This window comes from Vidua chalybeata, chromosome 2, assembly GCF_026979565.1.
Source record: "Vidua chalybeata isolate OUT-0048 chromosome 2, bVidCha1 merged haplotype, whole genome shotgun sequence".
Taxonomy (NCBI): domain Eukaryota; kingdom Metazoa; phylum Chordata; class Aves; order Passeriformes; family Viduidae; genus Vidua; species Vidua chalybeata.
The window spans coordinates 23677757-23698093 of NC_071531.1; the positions used below are offsets into that span (position 1 = coordinate 23677757).

General features: G+C 36.3%; 1 protein-coding gene across 1 annotated transcript in view; it reads left to right on the top strand.

Annotated features, from left to right (window-relative positions):
- MYO16 (myosin XVI) overlaps positions 1-20337 on the top strand; it is a 353672-nt gene that overhangs the window by 234804 nt on the left and 98531 nt on the right. The window contains exons 17-21 of the mRNA XM_053935810.1: positions 180-291; positions 3593-3710; positions 4472-4543; positions 5180-5321; positions 14495-14567. Coding sequence (XP_053791785.1) covers positions 180-291; positions 3593-3710; positions 4472-4543; positions 5180-5321; positions 14495-14567 — 517 coding nt within the window. The remainder of the gene's footprint in view (positions 1-179; positions 292-3592; positions 3711-4471; positions 4544-5179; positions 5322-14494; positions 14568-20337) is intronic.

A 20337-nucleotide genomic window follows, 5' to 3' on the forward strand; every position in this document is an offset into this window, starting at 1 on the left:
GTCTTAAGCAAAAGTTTAAGAAATGCAGAACATTCTGTTGCTGGTACTGCTCCCTCCAAAGGCTGAGAAAAATCTGCAATAAACCTCTGGTTAGAAATGTAAAGCTGAACTTGAACTTCAAAAGCTTGATCATGCACCAGCCTTGTAAATACCAGATATGGTGTTTTTCCTCTGTGCAGGTATCTAAGCCAGACTGTATCAGAAGAGACGATGTTAGCAGCTAACCCTCAAAACAGGGAGAAACTAGCCATACTAAAACAAGCTCTAGGTGCTCTGGGATTCAATAGCCTGGTAAGTTACATGAGCTTGTGTTATTTGTGGCTAAAATAATCATATTAGTTGAAAGCAGGCCATAAGTAACTCTCACAGATAACCTTTTGTGGGTAAAAGAAGCACCTTTCGGTCTTTTTTTTTTTTTTTCCCTGTTAGTTAAGACATTGAAACAAATACAGCACTAGTTCACTCCAGGGAAATTACTGTAATCACTTTTAATTAGGCACAGAACCAACAATGTAAATCTTTTTCGTTCTTAAAGATTCACAAAACAGCTTCAAGGTATAATACTCTGAACAATTAAATTACATAGATAAAAAGAAGCAATCAAATCCCATATGACACCTCATAAAAGCCATGGAAATTTTTTCCTCTTCCTGATTATCTCCCCATCCTTTTTAATTTCATGACACACACATATGCTAACAGCACCTGAAAAGAAGTAAATACCTATTTAGGAAAGAAAATTAGAGCCAGGTAACTTGAAAGAGCTGACTTAATTTCCCAAAAGCAACAGGAAGACAGGCCTGCTGTTTGTCTTTAATTCTATGAAACAAATGAAGAAGATAATTTGGAAAATTAATCAAGACGAGGTTCTAGGGGACAGAGGTGTGATGGAAATCAGAAGAAATAGAAGGATGAATATAAGAATTCATGTAAACTGTGCATCCCTTCAGGATACTACAGTGCTTAACAAACTCCCCATATTTCTTAAATATGTGTATGCTACCTAGCACTCTGTAGCTGGAACACTTCTGCAAGAGAAATACATAAGCAACAGTAGTTTTAGAAGGAGGTAAGAACCTACTCCTGTACAATATCATTAGAAAGAAGGGGACAAAAGGTTAATGTAAATATAAGTTAAAACATCATCAAAAATGACAGATGGGCAGCAGTTGTAATAAAAAAGAATCAAGGGCAATCAGCAAAACTTTGTTAATCTGCTGAAGCTGTTATTAAGGTGGGAGATAGACTTCTGTGGTGGTAGTGGTACACCATGGAGCTGTTTGGCATTCCCTAGTTAAAGCAGTAAAAATTGTCACCTTTCAATGTAATGAAGAGTAGAGTTTATTTACTGAATGTTCATGAGGCCATGTACAAAATTGAACACACATGACTATATTTGATAATATTATTCCTTAATCTTAGTGGCTCAAGCTCTGTACTAGTAGATTTCAGCAACAAAAGTCCAGACACTTCTGGATTAAGCCCAGTCTTCACAGTTTGGTGGATCTCTTTTGCTCTTTCATTAATGTTTCTGTTTTGTTGAGGAAGGGGTTCAGCCCATAAGTAAATAATTGAATGCTAAATAGATCATGATTTATAAGCTTGCAGTACTGTCTGAGAATGTTTCATATACAGTATTCTTTTGAGTCCAGTATTTCACTCAGAATTCTTGAAAATAAGTTACCTCTCAGAAAAGTGTCAACATCTTGAAAGCTGCTCTGTATTCAGACAGCATTAGAATAATATTTAGGGGACAAGAAATCTGTGAAACTCTCAAGTACTGCAGGCTGATCTCCTGTGTTGAATGTTAGAGGGCAGTATGGAGATAAAACACATTCCTAAAATTTCTACCCATTACTTCTGAGGTACAGGGAGAGGTTTGTATGTATCATTCTTTGACTACCTAGCCACATTTCATGATAGAGTAGATAATCTTTTTGAAGAACTACATAAAAATTCCTTAGCAGTCATTACTGCTATCTTCCAAAGAATGTTAGTGTTTATTAAAACCAACTACTGTTTTAAAGGTGGGGAAACGTGCATCTTACACAGTGATAAAGTGTTTGAGAATCTGGGATGTGAAATATTCCTGAGACCTTACCAAAATCACCAGAATCAAAAGCTATCCCAGCCCACTGTCATTCAGTGCTGCACAGTAATCCCCAAACCAGTTCTGAAAGAGTTAACCTACAAGCAAGGAGTGCACTGTCAGTGTGACATTTCATCTTGCCTGAGATACCATCCCAAGAAGCAGAGTATAGCAGTGAATGTTACTTTGAATGCTATATTAGCATAACTTCTTCTATTTTAAGAGTTATCTTGTTCAGACTTTCTCTGTATATATTGGATTTTTTGAATCTGCAGCATTGGTACCATGTAATACTAAAATACACTGTTTCCCTATTGACACCTCTCTCATACAGTAAGAGATTGACATTCTTGTCTTAAAGTGTAGTTTAGAGAAGCAAACATGCTTAAACAGCACTGGAGGTGCTATAATCTATCCCAGAAAGACTGTAAACTTTTCTAATGTCCTTTGATGATTGGCATATTTATCAGGGAAAGGAACATGAAGAAATGAAGAAAACTTGAGAAAAAAAGGGGATGTATTAGCTAAGTATTTCATTAGTAATGTATGTATAATCTTAGTCTTCAAATTCTGATAAATGAAATTTCTTAATGTCACTTCTGCAGTTGCAGCAGAATCGGGTTTTAAATATTAATTTTCAAAAATATTTCAAGAATTATCAATTCATGTTGCTGCACATAATGCCAGGTAATATTATAGTGGATATCAGGCTTCCTGTTTTACTATTTTAAGAAGCACCATCGTTATATAACTGACCTTCAAAAAAAAAAAAAAAAAAACCACACCTTCCAAAAACACACAATGCTTTTCATATTTTAGGATTTAAGGTTCATATTCCATGGATCATATTTTTTCTTGAATTTAAAAGTACTTCAAATGTAATTAACCAACCAAAACAACCAAAGAAAGTTAGTTTTCTTCTTGCTGTGATAAAAATGAGGCCAGAAAAACTCTGTCTTTAAAGATAACTGCTTCACAATCTGAGACATCACAGAAGAATATGCAATCCCAAAGGGAAAGTATGAGGGTAAGGAAAATTGCTTTTGTTTCTTTCAGACCTTAATTGCAGCTTTTAATACCAAGAACCTATAGAGCTAGACACTTTGATTTTTTGAAGCAAAAAATCCTTTGGCTGTTCCCAGATACAGAAATTGTCTCAATGGAAATTCTCTATGGACAAGATAAGTTTTATTTCTTGCAGAAACAATGTATCCATTAAAGATATATCAGTATTTTTATCACATCAGGAAAAACTTTCTTAACCCAGTAGTTAAGTGACATCAAAACATGGAAATAAAAAGTAATTTTGTTGGTTCATGTCCTAGCTAGGTTCCAGTTTGATTTCAAATTTCCTGTCAATAATTCACATGTGAATGCTTTTCAACTTATCAAATGCTGATGATAGAAACTAACAGAATTTATATTTTTATAAAGCATTGCCTTTCACTGGTGTGTCCAACAGATCTTTTCTTTATCTTTAATTCTGAAAAAAAATGTCTGCAGGAGGTGGAGAACCTGTTTGTGATTCTCTCAGCAATTCTGCATCTTGGAGACATTCGCTTTACATCCCTGACAGATGCTGAGACAGCGTTTGTGTCAGACCTGCAGCTGCTGGAGCAAGGTCAGTAGGACATGACCTTGGAGCATCGCCTGCTTGCTCCCACAGCAGGGAAGTTGCACTGTTCCACCAACAGATGGAAACACAATTCCAGGGAGACAAAAAAAATGACTTCTGAAAATTCATAACTGTGGGAAGACAGTATGCAATTCACTTGGATGTTTTATAAATTACAGATTTTTATGGGATGAAATAAAGTGCCAGTCTTGCAAATTAGCTAATTAAATGTCATATTTAATGTTATCATTTGCCAAAAGAAATTGTACAGTGCACTTTGTGCAGGCTTGTTTTGATATGCTTTTGCACTGCTTGTCAACAGCAGAACAATTTGCCTTGAATTGAATTCCTCACATTCAAAATCTACGTCTTAAAAGGGTCTCTTGTTTCTGTGCTTTGAAGTTTGCCCTCTTGGTCACTAACAGATTTCCAAGTGGCTTATGAATACAGAATGTCAATGAGTAGCATACCTTCACTCTAATGCCATAGAAAGTCTACCAAACCCTGGGGAAAGTCATGAGTAGTCTTTGAAGGGAAAAGAAAGCTGTAATGCAATGTACAGATACACTCATACTTCACAAAGTACTGATTATAGTAATCCAATTTTATGTGTTAGTTAATTTTGATTACTCCTGTGACAGCACCCTTGTCTTTAATGTTTGGATTCTTTCACTGTTCAAAAAGAAATCTACAGAAGAAAATCTGTTGTAAAAAATGAAATATGCAGTATCGCATAAATCAGTCTTCACATTTTCTTTTCCTTTCAGTGGCAGGGATGCTGCAGGTTTCACCAGATGAGCTTGCTTCAGCCTTAACAACTGATGTTCAGTATTTTAAAGGTAATCTCCAAGCTTACATTCTCATAGATCAGACCTGGTGGCATTTTGAGCCTTCTGATTTAAAAAAAATTTAAAAGCTGTCAATTTTTTTTTTCTTTTTTCTTCTTTTTGTTTCTTATTTCTTCTATGGTCTTGTAAATATTCCCTCTGAGGAATATGTAGGCTTATCTGCCATGCAGTAAATCAGACTGGGCCACTAAATTAGAAATGCCTTTGTAATACGGAACAAAGCATTTCACACTGTGATGCTGATGGGCTCCTAACTTGATTCATGTTACAAAGATGTGTAAAGATAACAGATTGGACATTAATATAGAATATTAGTAAGAACTATAATCAACAGGAGTGTCTTAGGGAAAAAAATCTCAAAATAATATATTCAGTAAAATATTAGTTCTGTGTAGTACTCATACACATTTCTTTTGAACAAAGTATAAAGGCATGTATTTCCAAACTTAAAATCTTTTGAGTGTTGACAGTCTTCTCATCTTGCACTGGAGGCTTCAGAAAAAAAGCTAACACCATGTAAATGTTTGGCAAAGGAGAAGTAACTGTAGCTAAATTTACTGAAACTAAAATTACTTAAGGTGAAGTTTACAGCACACTTTCATCTCCATTTTCTGCTTTTTCTCTTAGGAGACACGATTGTTCGGAGGCACACTATAGAGATTGCAGATTTTTACCGGGATCTCTTGGCAAAATCTCTATATGGTCGTTTATTTAGCTTTTTAGTCAACACAATCAACTGCTACCTTCAAAATCAAGAGGAAAGTGGCAGGTAGGAGTGCCATTGGAAACTATTGGGTGTTCCATTATCTGTTCAAATCCAGAACTGTAAAAGAAACATGAGTCCTTTAAATGGTGGAATTTAATGCACACTGATAAAGTTTAAAAGAATTTTCTAATAGCATGACAGTGATGCTTGGATCTTTAAAGCACTGGCCATTCCTTCTAGCTGTTTCTACTGTAATATATTTGTTTATATGTTTATTTCTATAGGGGGCCATGGTACTTCATGTGGTAATCTAGATTGGTGGTTACAATTAATAGCCTTTTAGGACTTGACAGTACAGAATGAGCTAAGCCTTTCAACATGCAAAATGCTGCTCGGTGCTTTTTTAATGCAGAACATACTTGTTCTTTCTTCCCAAAACAGTGACCTTAGCACAGGGTATTAAAACCAGAATTTTTTTCAAAAGCCTTCAAATGAATGTTTAAACTTAACTTATTTAAATGTTCTAAGAATGTTCTCTAGGTTGGCATCTTCTAAATTTGATGCAGTTGCTATCCAGCATGGCTTCTTGGAAAAATGAATGCTAATTAATGTGCATCAGTGGAGCAGTCAAAAAATAAATTAAAAGAACAAAAAACTTGAAATCTCAGTGGAATCAAAGCAACAAACTAAGACATTAGACCTAATTAGATGATCATATGCACATGACTTAATCAAAGTTCAACAGCTTATATGCTCAGCTGAGCTTTCTTATGAACACGAAATGCAAGTGCCTTGGAATTATTGGTAAATGGTAATCTACTAGCAGCAGACGTGGAATGTTCATAAATATGTTTTCTTTATATCATATCTCTATGTCTGCATAGGACAAGGTATCCTCTTTTAGAGTTTGAGGACTTCACAAGCTTATTTTTATTCCTATTCATAGACCAGTTAGTGACAAATCTCTTCTCTTCCATGGGTGTAGCTAGGAGAAAAAGGTACCATACCTGAGTAATGCTTTCTGCAGCTTTCTGCACCTAAAATCTGTCTCTCATCATATATACACCACCAGAGTGTCTCACTTCTGCTCAAGTAACATGGAATGATTTTACTTGTCTGTTTGTGACAGTAAGATAGGGCAATTTTCCAGTCCATGGCCTAATTTGACATACTCTCTATATAATAAGGAAGGGCAGTAACATGAGGTCACAATTCTTCCTCATTCATTCCTGGGATTTATGGAATAGAGGCTTAGCTCAATGCATGTCTGTGGCGAACAACAATCCAGCTCAGGCATTTCTAATTACAGTGAGCTTTTTTGTAGTGATTGTTAAGAAAGAAACTTAGATCTGATATATTAAAAATATTTAAATAATTTGAAATATTTTTTCAGTATGTAATTTTACAATTTGATATCTTATATTCTTTCAGAATAGGGTGTTGTGTACTTCTGTTAATATAAGCCTATAATTTTTAGATATCATAGGATCTTCAAATAATGAAAGTCAAAACTGTTTGTATATTGTCTACCTTGTAGTCTCCTTTTAGTGCAATCACTAGGTAGAAGAGGTGACCTTTACCTTATGAAAATATTTCTCAGTGAAAGTATTCCTACTTGTGAGGTAACTTGAAGACTGTGTAACATTGTAAGTCCCAGCTAAAACAGGACACCTGTTTATGTATCAGAAATGAGGAATTTGCAAGTCTCCTCTGGTCGCATATTATACCTATGCTTGAAAAGGGACAGTTCTTCATTTAAGCTGGTTATAGAAAGCTAACCAGCTCAGGATAGATTGGCAGTACTGACAAGATATGCTAAATTTTTATCAGGCCAAAATTAGCTTCATTCCCTTTCCAAACTTGAAGCTAAGTATCTTATTTTAAGTGGAAATAAGGTTGATCATCCTTCACTGATATTTCAGCCTTGGTTGAAATAGCCCACATACAGCCTTTTTTTTTTTGGTCCAGCCTAATCATATTGTTTAAACTGGAGGAGTAAATCAAGGCACAGAATAGTTCTAGATGCAAGGTGGGTTACTGCAATAAATTTGTGATTAATGGGTCAGATTTAGTTCAAATACATCTGAGCAGCTATCAGTTAGCAGGATTATATCTCCAGTTTGGTGCAGTTTTAATAAACCTCTGCTGAAAGATCCACAAAAAACATTAACTTATGTGACTACATAAGTCTGATACATTCCAGGCCACACTTTATTCCCCAGTTGGAAACTGACAGAATTACTACTTATCAGATAGGATGAAGCCTTCATCAGAAACCTGGAATAAGGTTTCTAACTCAGTTCTCCTGTTCTGTTGTGAGGCAGCTTAGCTGTACTACCATCACACCAGTAAGAATTTATGAAGCAATAAAATTATATTTCTTGGCTTAGTAACTCTAAAAGAAGCATTTTTACTTGGCACTTTTGAGGAAGCTGGTTATCCATGTTTAACTTTTATTGTGGAAATACTTGATTTTGATATTTAAAAATTGATTTATATTTACTAAGAAAAAGCTTGTGACAGGTTTTAGGCAAAATAAAAGGAATGATGATCATTAGATCTAATCAAAGGTGAGATGACTCTGTGAAAAGCTTCAAAGATCAAGCTCTAAAGGTAATAAGTATAGAAAATAAAAAGTGCTGCCAGAATCCAGCAAATTAATTACTTTGAAATACTATTCAATAGGTATAAAGCAAGAATTTTAATGATGGTGTTAAGTAAGATAAAGCACCTTTAGAAACGTTGTTTTCTTCCTTAAAAACTTATAATTTTGTCTAGTTTTAACAAAATTATAACACTACATGCTAGTTCAGACTGGTTGCAAGATCTGAAATTTGTTTATTTTATTCATTCTTCAAGTATTTTTAAAAAATCAACTGTGGAGAAATTATTTTGCCATAATTGTCCCCTAGAGAGGAATTAGAAGAAAGCTAATAACATTTCTCACAGGTGCTTATAATTTTTTTTTTATTATTGATATTTATCTTCACTCATCTATAGAATGATTTCCAATTCTACTGATGTTATTATTATCAAAATAGTCTTGATGAATTTCTTCCTAAGACTCTTAACTCTTCAAAGTTTACTCTGTTTTACTTCCATTCAGATATGTATGCTGATTTTCAGTTTTGTAGATTCACAGTTGCCTTAATGTGGCATTTTGATGTAATTGCTTGCACGTTAGCAAAGTTGGATCTGGTGATGCAAATGAGTAATGAAATGACTTAAGGTAATGTTTTAACAATCCCTGATTCATTCTGCAAGAGGGCTTTTTCTTTATGGAGATTTAAGAATGTCTGTGAATTTTTGTGAAATATTGTTTTTCATTTCTCATGGAAAACAAGCTAATTAGATATATGTCCCTGAGAAAATCTTGATACTGTGTTCCTTGCCTGCTAGTAAGTTTAAGGCATGTTGTTTTATCAGCTAGTTAGAAAAGATTTTCTTTATTTGTAGATAAAACCTGATAAAAAGCTGATAAATGTTTTGTAGATAAAGTCTGGCTGAACAGCAGGTCCCAGAGGGCCTGGGTCTAGCTGGAGACCTCTCTCTAGCAGTCACCCTCAGGGTCCATTACTGGGCCCAGTATTGTTCACCTTATTCATACATGACCTGGATGATGGGACAGATGTCTCCTCAGCAGGTTCACTAAGGGCACAAAGCTGAGAGGAGTGGCTGATACCCCAGAGTGCTGTGCAGCCTTCAGAACAGCCTTGACAGGGTGGAGAGATGAGCAGGGAAGAACTGTGTGAAATTCAGCAAAGGCAGGGTCCTGCACCTGGGGAAGAACAATCCCCTGCACCAGGACAGCGTGGGGACTGACCTGCTGGAAAGCAGCTCTGGGGAGAGGGACCTGTCCTGGTGGACAACAAGCTGTCCATGAGCCAGCAGTGTCCTTGTGGCCAGGTGGGCTGATGGTGTCCTGGGGTGCTTTAGGAAGAGCATTGGCAGCAGGTGGAGGGAGGTGATTCTGCCCCTCTGCTCAGCCCTGGTGAGGCCACATCAGGAGTGCTCTGGGTTCCTCAGGAGAAAAGAGACATGGAGCTCCTGGAACAGGTCCAGTGGAGGGCTACAGAGATGATTCAGAGCCTGGAGCATCTCTTTTATGAGGAAAGGCTGAGAGAGTTGGGCCTGTTTAGTCTTGGGAAGAGAGAACTGAGAGGGGAACCTCATCTCAGTCTATAAAATCTAAAGGGCCGGTGTCAAGAGGGTGGAGCCAGGCTCTGCTCAGTGGTGCCGAGCAAGATTGCAAGAGGCAATGGGCAGAACCTAATGCCCAGGAAGTTCCACCTGAACATGAGGAACAACTATTTTACTGTATGGGTGACCATGCACTGCAACAGGCTGCCCAGAGATGCTGTGGAATCTCCTTCACTGGAGATATTGAAAAGCTATCTGAATGCAGTTCTGTGCCATGTGCTCTGGGATGACCCTGCTTGAGCAGGAAGTTTGGACCAGATCACCCACTGTGGTCACTTCCAACCTGAGCCATTCTGAGATTCTTATGTGGCAGCATTAGAGATAAACAAAGAAAGCTGGCATTCAGTCATGCTTTCTGTCTGTACCACCAGGTCAGCCATAGATTTCTGTTGCACACAGAGCATACAGATTATTTCTAAAAAGGTAGTTTCTGAAAGCTTTTATATTCTGACTGTATGTTCATACCCATCAAAATTCAAATAGTACCAAAGAGTAGCAGTAGGAACACTTATTTGGGCAAAGAAAGGACCTCAGATGTCTCATTTAGAAAATTCTTAGTATATTATCTGATTTATAGAACAAGATATTCTGGAATAGAAACCTCCCTAACTTCAGAAGAAAAATCAGAAAATAAACCCTAAAACATTTATTTATCTATTACTGAATGCAGTAGAAGGGTGCTGGGAGTGCAGGAATGATGGAAAGGAACTTCCTGTTCAGAATCTGAACCCACAGCATAATGAGAATTGTTTCTATATGTGGAGGTAAAGAAGTCTTTAAAACAGGCAAACGACAAAGCATCTAATATGATTTGGTGCATAATATCATAATTTGAAATCTGCTTAATTCTGGATAATTTCCAGTTTTCATTTAACTAGATAATGCAATTTTTGAAAGCACAGAACAAATTTCACTTGAAAGAGCTGAGGAAGAGTATGTGCTACTAATGAAAGCGCTATAGACCTTGAGTACACTGGCAAATATACTTCTTCTTTCTTGCCATAACTGTCAAGCCACTCAAAAAATGTCTGTCAGATATGGAGCCAGTGTTTCCTTCTGTTGTGTCCAGCCACCATCTCTATATGCACCACTCACACCTGGGTAAGTTAATATTAAAAGAAAAATTGCAGTTGTTGAGCAAGATAACTGAGAGACATGGCAATGACACCAAATCTCAGCAACAGTTTCAGATTATTGAAAAATCTCCCTCAAACATATCAGAAACTAATTTTGTTTGATAATTGTTTAAGATGAAGAACAACATATCCAACTGGAAGTATTCAGCCTATTCCCTTCAAGAACTGTGTTTGTGACAACAGGTATAATCTGTTCCCCTGGGAAAACTGAGGGCTTTTTAATTAGGATTCTGAAGGACCTCATTTGAACGCTAGGCTATATACTTAATCTAATCAGAAAACTATTTCCTCATTAATCAGTATCACTTCCAGTATATCCAGATCAGGACTAAGCCTTCCTCATTACTGGCAGCAGTTGGAGAAAGAGCAAGAACTGTTGTATCTTACGCAGATGAAAAGGTGCATTAGATCACCCTCCCCCAACAGATTCATCTCACTGCTCTTTGCTGGCAGATTGCAAAAGATAAAGAAAAAAAAGAATGAACTCCATGGATTTTGGAGCTAAGAACCATCTGCAATAAAATAAAAGTGAACAAATAACATTCTCTAGGTTTGTCTGAAGCACTGGGTCAGATGGATTGTAAAGGGAGTTCTGTTCACCTTGCAAGGAATGGCAAATGGTTTCAGAGCATCTCTTGATGAATGGCAAGATGTCTGCCAAGATGGTGGATTAGGATATTTTCTGTATGTATATTGTTTTTAGGAGTTGCCAGTAATTTTTATGTAGTTTCTTTATAATACAATTAAGTGTACAAGATTAAAAAGTTATTTCTAGTTTATAAGGATATCTTTACATAGATGTTGTGAGAAAAAAAGGCAAAGCTGGAGACATAAAATATTGTAACCTCAAATGCTGTTTTGTGTATCAGAAAACCAAAATGACTTATAGTGAACATCCATGCTTTTTTTAAATTATTTACACCTGTATGCTGATATAAGAGATAAAAAAGTTCTTCAAACGTCAGCAAATTCTTTTTTTCTACTTTATATTCTGGGAAATATGTTCAAACTTGAAATCAAAGTCTCAGTCCCCATTAAAACCACAATTGTTTTAGTTATACATATTAAATATCTGAAATATAATGAAGAAATGTGTCAGTGATAATTAGTAAACATAAAATAAGAAAATAAGGAAATCTTTCAGAAAAAAAAGTGCCTTTTTCCAATATTTGTTCTTTTAGACCCTGGTGACATGTCCTTTCATTTGTTAACATGGAATCACTCATGCTTTATTTTGCCTTGGGAATCTTTGCTATGATTATTTAAGGAAAGTAATTTTGCTGGAATTAATATGATTGACAGCTAGCCAGTAAAAAGATATATGGACCCTCCTTCTGGCAAGAAAAGTGATATGGAAAAGAGAAAGACAAGAAGAAAGATTAAAAGAACAAAGTAATTTGCAATCACATATAAAGCAATGCTTTTAATTTGGATATTGTGTTGTCAGTTGTTATTTAGTTTTCAAAATCGGAACAATAATTTAATACAGAAAATTACTGTCATGGTTGAAGAGATTTGGCACATAAATAGCACAATGTAATAGTAAAATGTCACTGTTGTAGAGGATATAGACCCTAGTGCTGTTATACTTGTCCCGTAGGCAAGATATTAATTATGTAAAACCTCCAGCTCTTTTAATGTGGTGTGTGCATCTCCTAATAATACTAGAGCAAAATTATCAAGAGGAGTACATAAAAACACTGAGAGTTTTTCTGTCAAAAAATGCATCTCCATTATATATGCAAGCCAATATATTTTGTCACAAATATCACAGTTTTGATAAGGAATGCACTAAGACTTTTACCCAGAGTTTTGGAAGCTAAGGTTCCTGTTTTCCTGACTTTTAATAATTCATTAAGTCAGTTTGTATTGGTCTTTTCCTAATGCAAATGTTTATATATTCCTTGAGGGAAAGTAAGAGAGACTAATTTGACAAAATAACAGCCACAGAATCAACAGGGATGTAAAAAATCCAGTCTGAAATTATGAATTGAATCAGTCAGAGAAGTGATAAGTTGTTTTGTCTGTATTAATAGTTCTCAAAACCTGTGAAATATAATGCAATATTTCAGCTGTTGTACAATGCTACACAGCAGGTCATGTTTTGCCTTCCTATAAGGAAGGCTACATACAAATGGGCAAAAAAATAAAGAAAATTTAAAAAAAAAGAGTGAAAACCTGTAAAGTGTTTGAAATTTCAAGCTTCTCTTTTTTTCCCCCAAAACAAATTTAAATGACATAATTATTCTGGATTTTCAATATTAATTTCTCTGAGGTAGTTTGTTTTTAAAAATTTAATTTTTCTTTCTATAAATGGACAGATTTCATTGAAAACTACTTTTGACAAGGAATGTACACTCCCCGTCTCTAATCAGGAGCAGTTGTGAATGAGGCTTACATTTTAAAACCCAATTTAAATTGCATTCATTGCTAGAGATGGATGTGGTGATACAGCTTTATGCTTTTCCTTGTAGAAATTCCCTTGGAGGCTAATCGACCTCCTGATAACCTCCCCTGGCCAACAATGCCATTCTGGACTAGATTTATTATGTAACAATCTATGTCTGACATTTATACACACAGCTAGTCCTGTGACAATCAGGAGTGCATTGAACTAGTGTGCTTTTGAAATGAAGACAAACTTCTTGGGCATGATTTCGGATAAAGGCTCTGCTTGCCCCTGAGGATTGTTTTTCCCAGCTTGTTTTATAATATGCATTTTTTTTAAATGATTTTATTTTGTTTGTTTGCTATACAGGAATTTATTTTGAGGGCTGGATTTTCACCTAATGGCATGATAGAAGGTTACAATGACTGCAATGGAACCATATTCATGTACTTCAACTGTGGTTCATCTTTTTCTCCTTTACATCTATAGCCTAATACTCACAGAGCTTTAGACATAGAGGAAACTTAGATTATGGAGAAAAAAATATGGAAGGATCTCAGAACAAGCAATCTGCAATGTTATTGTTGTAAAGCAGGCAACAGAATATCCCAAAATATTCATTTTGCTCACTGCAGTGAATTTAGTTTCCTCTCAGATCAGGCTTACAATGACTCAGTCCCAAGTACAGAATAGTAGCACCTCTGTCCTTTTCCCAGTTCTTCTGTCCAAATCCTAGGTGACTGCTCTACCCTGATCCTTCCACTCCTTCCACTTGGCCACAATGAAATCCCTTCCCTGAATGCATGCAGTGACACACAACAAATTAGATGCAACATCAGGAACTACTCATTTATACAGAGAAGGAACATCTGCCTTCTTCAGGCCTGACCCCTGACTTTCTTTCCCCTGGGATATATAACCTCTTGGGCAGCCTGAGCCCAGAAATTCTGCTTGATGCTGACACAGAGAGGACTTGTGCTTAACAGGTTTCCCTTGAAGTACATTCTGTAGAAACAATTCTGGCTGCCAAAGAAATATAAACAGGAAAGAATAACTGAGTGCAGCCAGGCACTTTTGAAATGTCCCCAAAAAGGTTGTCTGTGATGTCAGAAAATGGGTACCTATATCCTTATATATATATCCATATATCCTTATATATATCCTATATCCAGAAACTGGACTTTAGGAGGTTAAGATTTTTTCCTTCTCTTGCAAATTTAGTTTTTAGCATAGCTGCTAAAGCAATCTTGAACCCTGGGTTTTTTGGGGTTTTTTTTGGGGTTTTTTTTTTTTTTTTTTTTTTTTTTTTTCTTTGTTTCTGTTCAGTATGTTCAGGTTGTTATTAGAATTTTGATTCTATTCTGTACATGGTCTGCTTGTGTATTTCATCCATGTTTTTGAAATACAGCCTGCTTTTGTCCTAGAACAGAAATACTTCTGTCAGAAGCAACAGATGTATTATTCACTTGCTTGAATTCTTATTATCTGTAATATCTTTTTTTTTTCCCCAGTGACCAGGCATTTGAAATTGGAGTATTAGATATTTTTGGATTTGAAGAATTTCAAAAGAATACTTTTGAACAGGCAAGTGTGGATGCTTTGCTGAATTTAATGTACCTGTTGTTATTTCTCTAATTAACCAGTTTTGGTCAGAATATAATTATACATGAAGGTGAAAATTTTCTCTTTAAAATATTTTTCCCATTATACCTATATGTGTATGCATTATATGCTGGGTTTTGTAGAGTTATTGAAATTTTTAAAATAATATAGTAAATATCTATCGTGATTTTGAAAAGGGGTAGTATTAGCACTGAAAGACAATGTGAGGGAAATAGTGTTGTTTATTTTCATTCTTGTGGTATTTATACTTTAGCTAGATCAATGAGTAGAAGAACAATATACTGAATTGGAAGAAAGATCAAAAGGTCTTCAGATGCCTTGGAGGAAAAATAAAATTAAAATGCTGCATTATGCTAAGTGCCATTACTAGCAGATTCACCTCTGTGTGACTTTACAACATGTGACTTTTCAAAAAATTGAATTGTATCCATGGAAAATAAATTGAAATTTATGTCACTTAATACTTTAAAATCCTTTTAAATATCAAACTTTCTTTAAGATGTTCACCTACCTTCAACATTGAACACTGAACACTAGACCTCTTCGAAATTACATATTTCAGAAAGCGTTAGTGACTCTACACAATACACTCAAAGAGGTGCTTAACTTGCTGTTCAGTTCATTCATTCTGTGATGCAGAGGAAGAAAATCAAAGCATAGAACAAAAAATCAAAGCAGAGAAAAGAATCGAGAAGGCATCAGCAGCAACAAAGGACTTGTTAATGTTTGAAATTGGGATTTGCCCCTTTGTCCCAGTCAGTCCATTGTTTTATGGTTCAGCTTGCTCCTTGTGGTGAAACAGAAGTCATAGAGCCACATCAGTTCAGCTTGTGCAACATGTTTACATTGCTACCCAATTTCCAAATGTTTGAAAGCACACGACAGGTTTACCTGTACATCAAAGCAGCATGTAAGAAGGCAATAAAATAAATTCCAGTTTCCCTTTCACAAAATTCTTTTTGCTGTTACAGTTCTACCTTGCTTGAACATTTGCTGGATTAAGGACTCTTCCTGTGTACCAATATTTCTAGTCATTTACTCGTTGTGAATGCCACCTTCAGGGGAAAATATAAAGTGAAAAATTAAAAACATTTTAACAGATGGAGTATATGACATAAAAAAAAAAAATCTATAAGCCTCCTGATTAATAAGTATGAAGTGTTCTATGCAATTTAAAAAGAGAGGGGTTTCAAAAGAGAGGGGTTCATCTTGGGACTTATTGGTTATTTTCCTTTGACCCTGTTCTGCATTGTTTTTTTGTCATGAATCTCATAAAAGATCTGCAACTGACATAATGAAATAGCATTAATTCAATTTTCTGGGGTAAGTAATTTTCTGTTTAATAACTTTAAGCAAAGGATACTTGAAGAGAAAATACAAGATCTAAGAAAAATTAGTAAAAAGGAATTAATTTTATTATTTCTGTGTAGCAAACATGATAATTTCAAAGTCATATTTGCATTTCTATTTCATTTTTTATAAATAAATATACTTCAAGAGACACTTACTGTCCCTCCACCTGGACTGAATGAATTTTATTGAATAATGTGAATTAATAATCTGAGTCATTATCTCAGAACTGCATTTAACTGCATTCCTGAAAAGACAAAGCAGAAGTAAGAGGTTTTTTATATGAACTCTTTAATGGAGTTAACATATCTGATTCATGAAGTGGTGGGTTCTAGTATCAGTGAAGAGAAGCAGTTTGTATCTCCATGTGGTACATACTAATCATGCAGACTTACCCCAAACAGCCTAAATTTCAAAGCTGGAGCTCTCTAGCAGTCTAGTCTAGTTCAGATTTTTGCCTGAGCTCATTAACCCTTACAATAAACAGTCTTGTTAACCCAGATAGGGTCCTCATGCAAAACATTGCATCATGTCTGCAAACATGCCCAGTGTCAAGGCCTGTGACTGCAGAATGTTAGCATTAAATGTTACAACCAGACAGTGGTGGAGCCATAAAAAATATTTTAATCACATTTAGATTAGCATATTCTAAAATGTCATTAGAAAATTAATTTTTGGGAAAATTATTTTTTTAAATTAGTGTATGATAAGGCATTCTTTGTGATATCTATTTTGCTGGTTTCTTGGAAAAAAATTATGACTGTTTTCAATAAAAATTAAAACCTCCTGATTGCCCAAAACTGGGGACATTCAAAGTAGCTGTGGGAATCTTTATATCAGGCTGGTAGATAGACAGTTTGATATCATAATTAGGAGAGTAATAAGATAGTAAATCACATGTCAGTTTTAATAAACTGTGCTTGAAGATGGTTCCAGCAAACAGAGATGGATAAACTGGGTAGAATAATTTGTTTACTCCGGTGTATGTTTTGGAATGACAAGGCATTAGAGTATTGAAATATCAAAGTCAAACGAAGAATTGGTCTAGGAACAACTCATGAGCAATGCAAAGGAGGACAACTGTCAAAGGACTAGAAAAGTAAGATGAATTATGCCTACACCAAGAATCTGATAAATTCTGCAGGTAAAACTATGTGTATGACAGCTTGTAGAGAGAAGACTTTTATAGGCCATTGTAAACAAGGCATTAGAAGTTAAAAAACATTATTAATTAAGTATTTCCCTTGTACTGGGTGAGTGTTGGTAAGACTTTATTGTATAAAACATGTGTGATGTAAGATCAAAAATGGGACACAAAATTCTAAAATAAAAGTAAATAAGTGTGTGGAATAAGCAATAGTGAGGGGAGTTTTGATTTTTGGTATGAAATTTAAAAGCTGAAAGGCAGGGAACACTTTTTAGAAGGCACAATCTGAAGGAGTCATTGCTCAATAAAGACTGAAAGCTTCTCAATCACTGGGACTCAGTGACTTACTGCTTTTACTGCTCATCAGCTGAGCTATGGTAAATGAATACAGTACACTTTTAGCTCACCCTAATAACAATTTACAATCACTTTCTAGCAGTGATCATTAGCTTGGGAACAGCATTTTCCTGGAGCAGCTGCATACCTGCTGTGCCAGAAGAGCTTTGTATACAACCACACTGGATCATGGTCAGAAGTGAGCACAATTTCTTCTTCCTATTCTGTAGGGAAATGGCCTTCATTTTGTGGTCATTTCAGGAAATACGAGTGCTCTACCAAAAATACCAACGGCAGTTTCCAGTGTTAATTCAATGTTTTCTCAGGCTTCCCTGTTTGACAGGGACTCTATTTGTTTACAGTTTATTCTGCACCCCTCTAAAACTAGAAGATGTCTGCTTCTCTTCTAGTAGAACTTAAAACTAGGTGAGATCTTATTCATGGGTCCTTCACAGCACGACTCCAATTAGTACAGTCAAGGAATGCTACGATCTTCATACTTATGATAGTATATTTTTGACCACAAACTCATGACCAATGAATAGAAGATGCAATAAGTAGGATGGATAGTTGCCTGTACCAATTTCCCCCAGCTGTATCTAAGAAAACTGTATTATAGAAGAAGAACCAAACATTAGAGGAGAAAGAGTAGCTTTTCTTCCCCCTGCAGAAAGTCAGGCCTTTCTACAGAAATGGAAGTCTGTAGTTGTAGATTCATCATAAAGAACAATAATGCAATAAAGTTAAATGGACAATGCTAGTAGTCTTTTCTGTCTGATACAGAATTCAAATGAGAAACCAAAGAAAGTATTTAGCTCTTGCTAAATTATGTGTTTAGTTCTTGCATGGTATTTTATATCTGTAGGCCTCTCAAGTTTTGCGGTAGAATGTATCTATGTATTATTCTTTTTATAGGAAATATAAGGAATTTATCTAAATTAGTGCTCTAGGTCACTGGAGCAGTCAAGTGTCTCTTGACTCCCATTCAACTCCAAACCCATTAAAGTACATGCACATTATCTGTGTGATGCAGGATAGCTCTGGGAGAGGCACAGCTTCCATGGCAGCTCTGTGCAGCACATCTCCTGCAGCAGGAGCCAGCTGGCTCTGAGAGCAGAGAGCATGGCCTGCCCCAGTCAGGATTCTACTTCAGTCACTATGGTGAAGCAGAAGAGTTCATAGAACCCAGCTGTGTTGGAATTTTCACCTTTGTTTATTATTAGGTGTGGTTGATTTTAACTTCTCAGCCTGTTATTTCTATGGTTAACTCTGCTGACACTACATTTTTGTCGCATAGCATTTCCTAGCCAAAACTACCTTAACAGATTATTTTACATTAAATTGCATTGTCTCAGCCATTAGATTGCTTCTAGCTGTCTAAATGTAAGGTCATGTTGTCTACTTCGAAGGTGGATGGATATGAATAGACAAAAATTACACAATGTAACTTTTCTACAGTCATTGTTGCCTCAGTGATAGTAGACGGGAGGTCACACACGGGTTTTTACATTTGGACAGTCTGAAAGAGCATTTAAAGATTTTGTTTTATGCAGAAGAAATCAACCTTCTTTGGTTTTGCCTATGCAGAGCATAGATGGAGGTTGCTATGTGCCTCTTTGGAATAAGCAGCTGCTGGTGCACACTGAGCTCTATTACTATGTAGGGACTTAATGCAGAACCTTCCACTGCAGTTCCCAGTGCTGGAGTATTCCTTATTCCCAATAGGATGATGGAAAGTGCTTACTACATTAATTCAGTTTTTAACAAGGAACTGTGACGTGGTATTTTTAAGTCAGAGTTTTGCTAGCCTTCATACACAGAAAGGTTTTAACAATCTCGTTGTAGAGCAGCAAGGTCCAGGTTATCCTTGGCACCAGGGAGCCAGGCAATAGGAGGAGCCAGAGGATGGCCATGCCCTCCCTGCTGGGCAGCATCCCTGGAGCATGGTGGACAGAGCCAGGGCTGGTAACAGTGCCTGTCAGCAGCCCCGACCTGGCAAGCAGCCAGATGGGGCTGGGACCCTGTCACAGACAGTTGGAGAAAGAGCTGGAAGCTGGCACTGCCATGGCATCACCTGGGACTGGGCTCATCAGCAAGTAGATGGGGTCCCCAGGAAAAGCTGAGCAGGGCTGTAAAAGCCTATTCCTTCCCTCAGGGGCCTGGTGATCCTGTGTTTTACTTTCTTCCTCGGTCCAGTTCCTGAGGATCTTACACTCTTCATGGCTTTTGGCAGGGTGTGCTTCTCCTTCTTCCGTCTTAGACTCTTTGGTCTTCTTCCCGGTGCACACATTTCTTTTGTTTATGCAGGGCACTATTGCCTCTCCAGTGTTATTTTTTACAGTAGACATTTTGTAGCCAAAAATAAAATAGTTTGTCTCAAACTGAGATTCCCAGCTCAATTCAGTTTGTGATTGATCGGTGAAATTCTCCACAACAACATTTAATTGATATACATACTTACTTTTCCACAGTAGCACCCTTTTTTATCCCATGGTACTTAGTTTCTGGCCAGCATTATGAGTGGAAAAATAATTTAGAACTGTTTCAGTTTCAGAACAATTCCAAACTCTTTCAGGGAAAGATTGTTGTTACCATGGTTTTTTGTTAGCTTGATTGTTTAATACTTTCATGTCTACAAAAAGTCGGTGGGGGAGTATTCCACTTTGTATTGAAATTGTCCCTTTTTTGAGGGGCATTTCAGACCCTCCTTTGTGGAAGGCTTCTCAGGTGACAGCTACTTATAGCAAAGTTTTAATACAGCTCCAGGCTCTTTTTACATTATTTGAGGAACATAAAGCAGCTAATGGCAACTGATCTAGAGATGACACGGAGTCCCAGTGAATTAAAGATCTTCTGACAGAGGTAGGACTATGAATTTGTGTTGGAGCTGCATGGGGA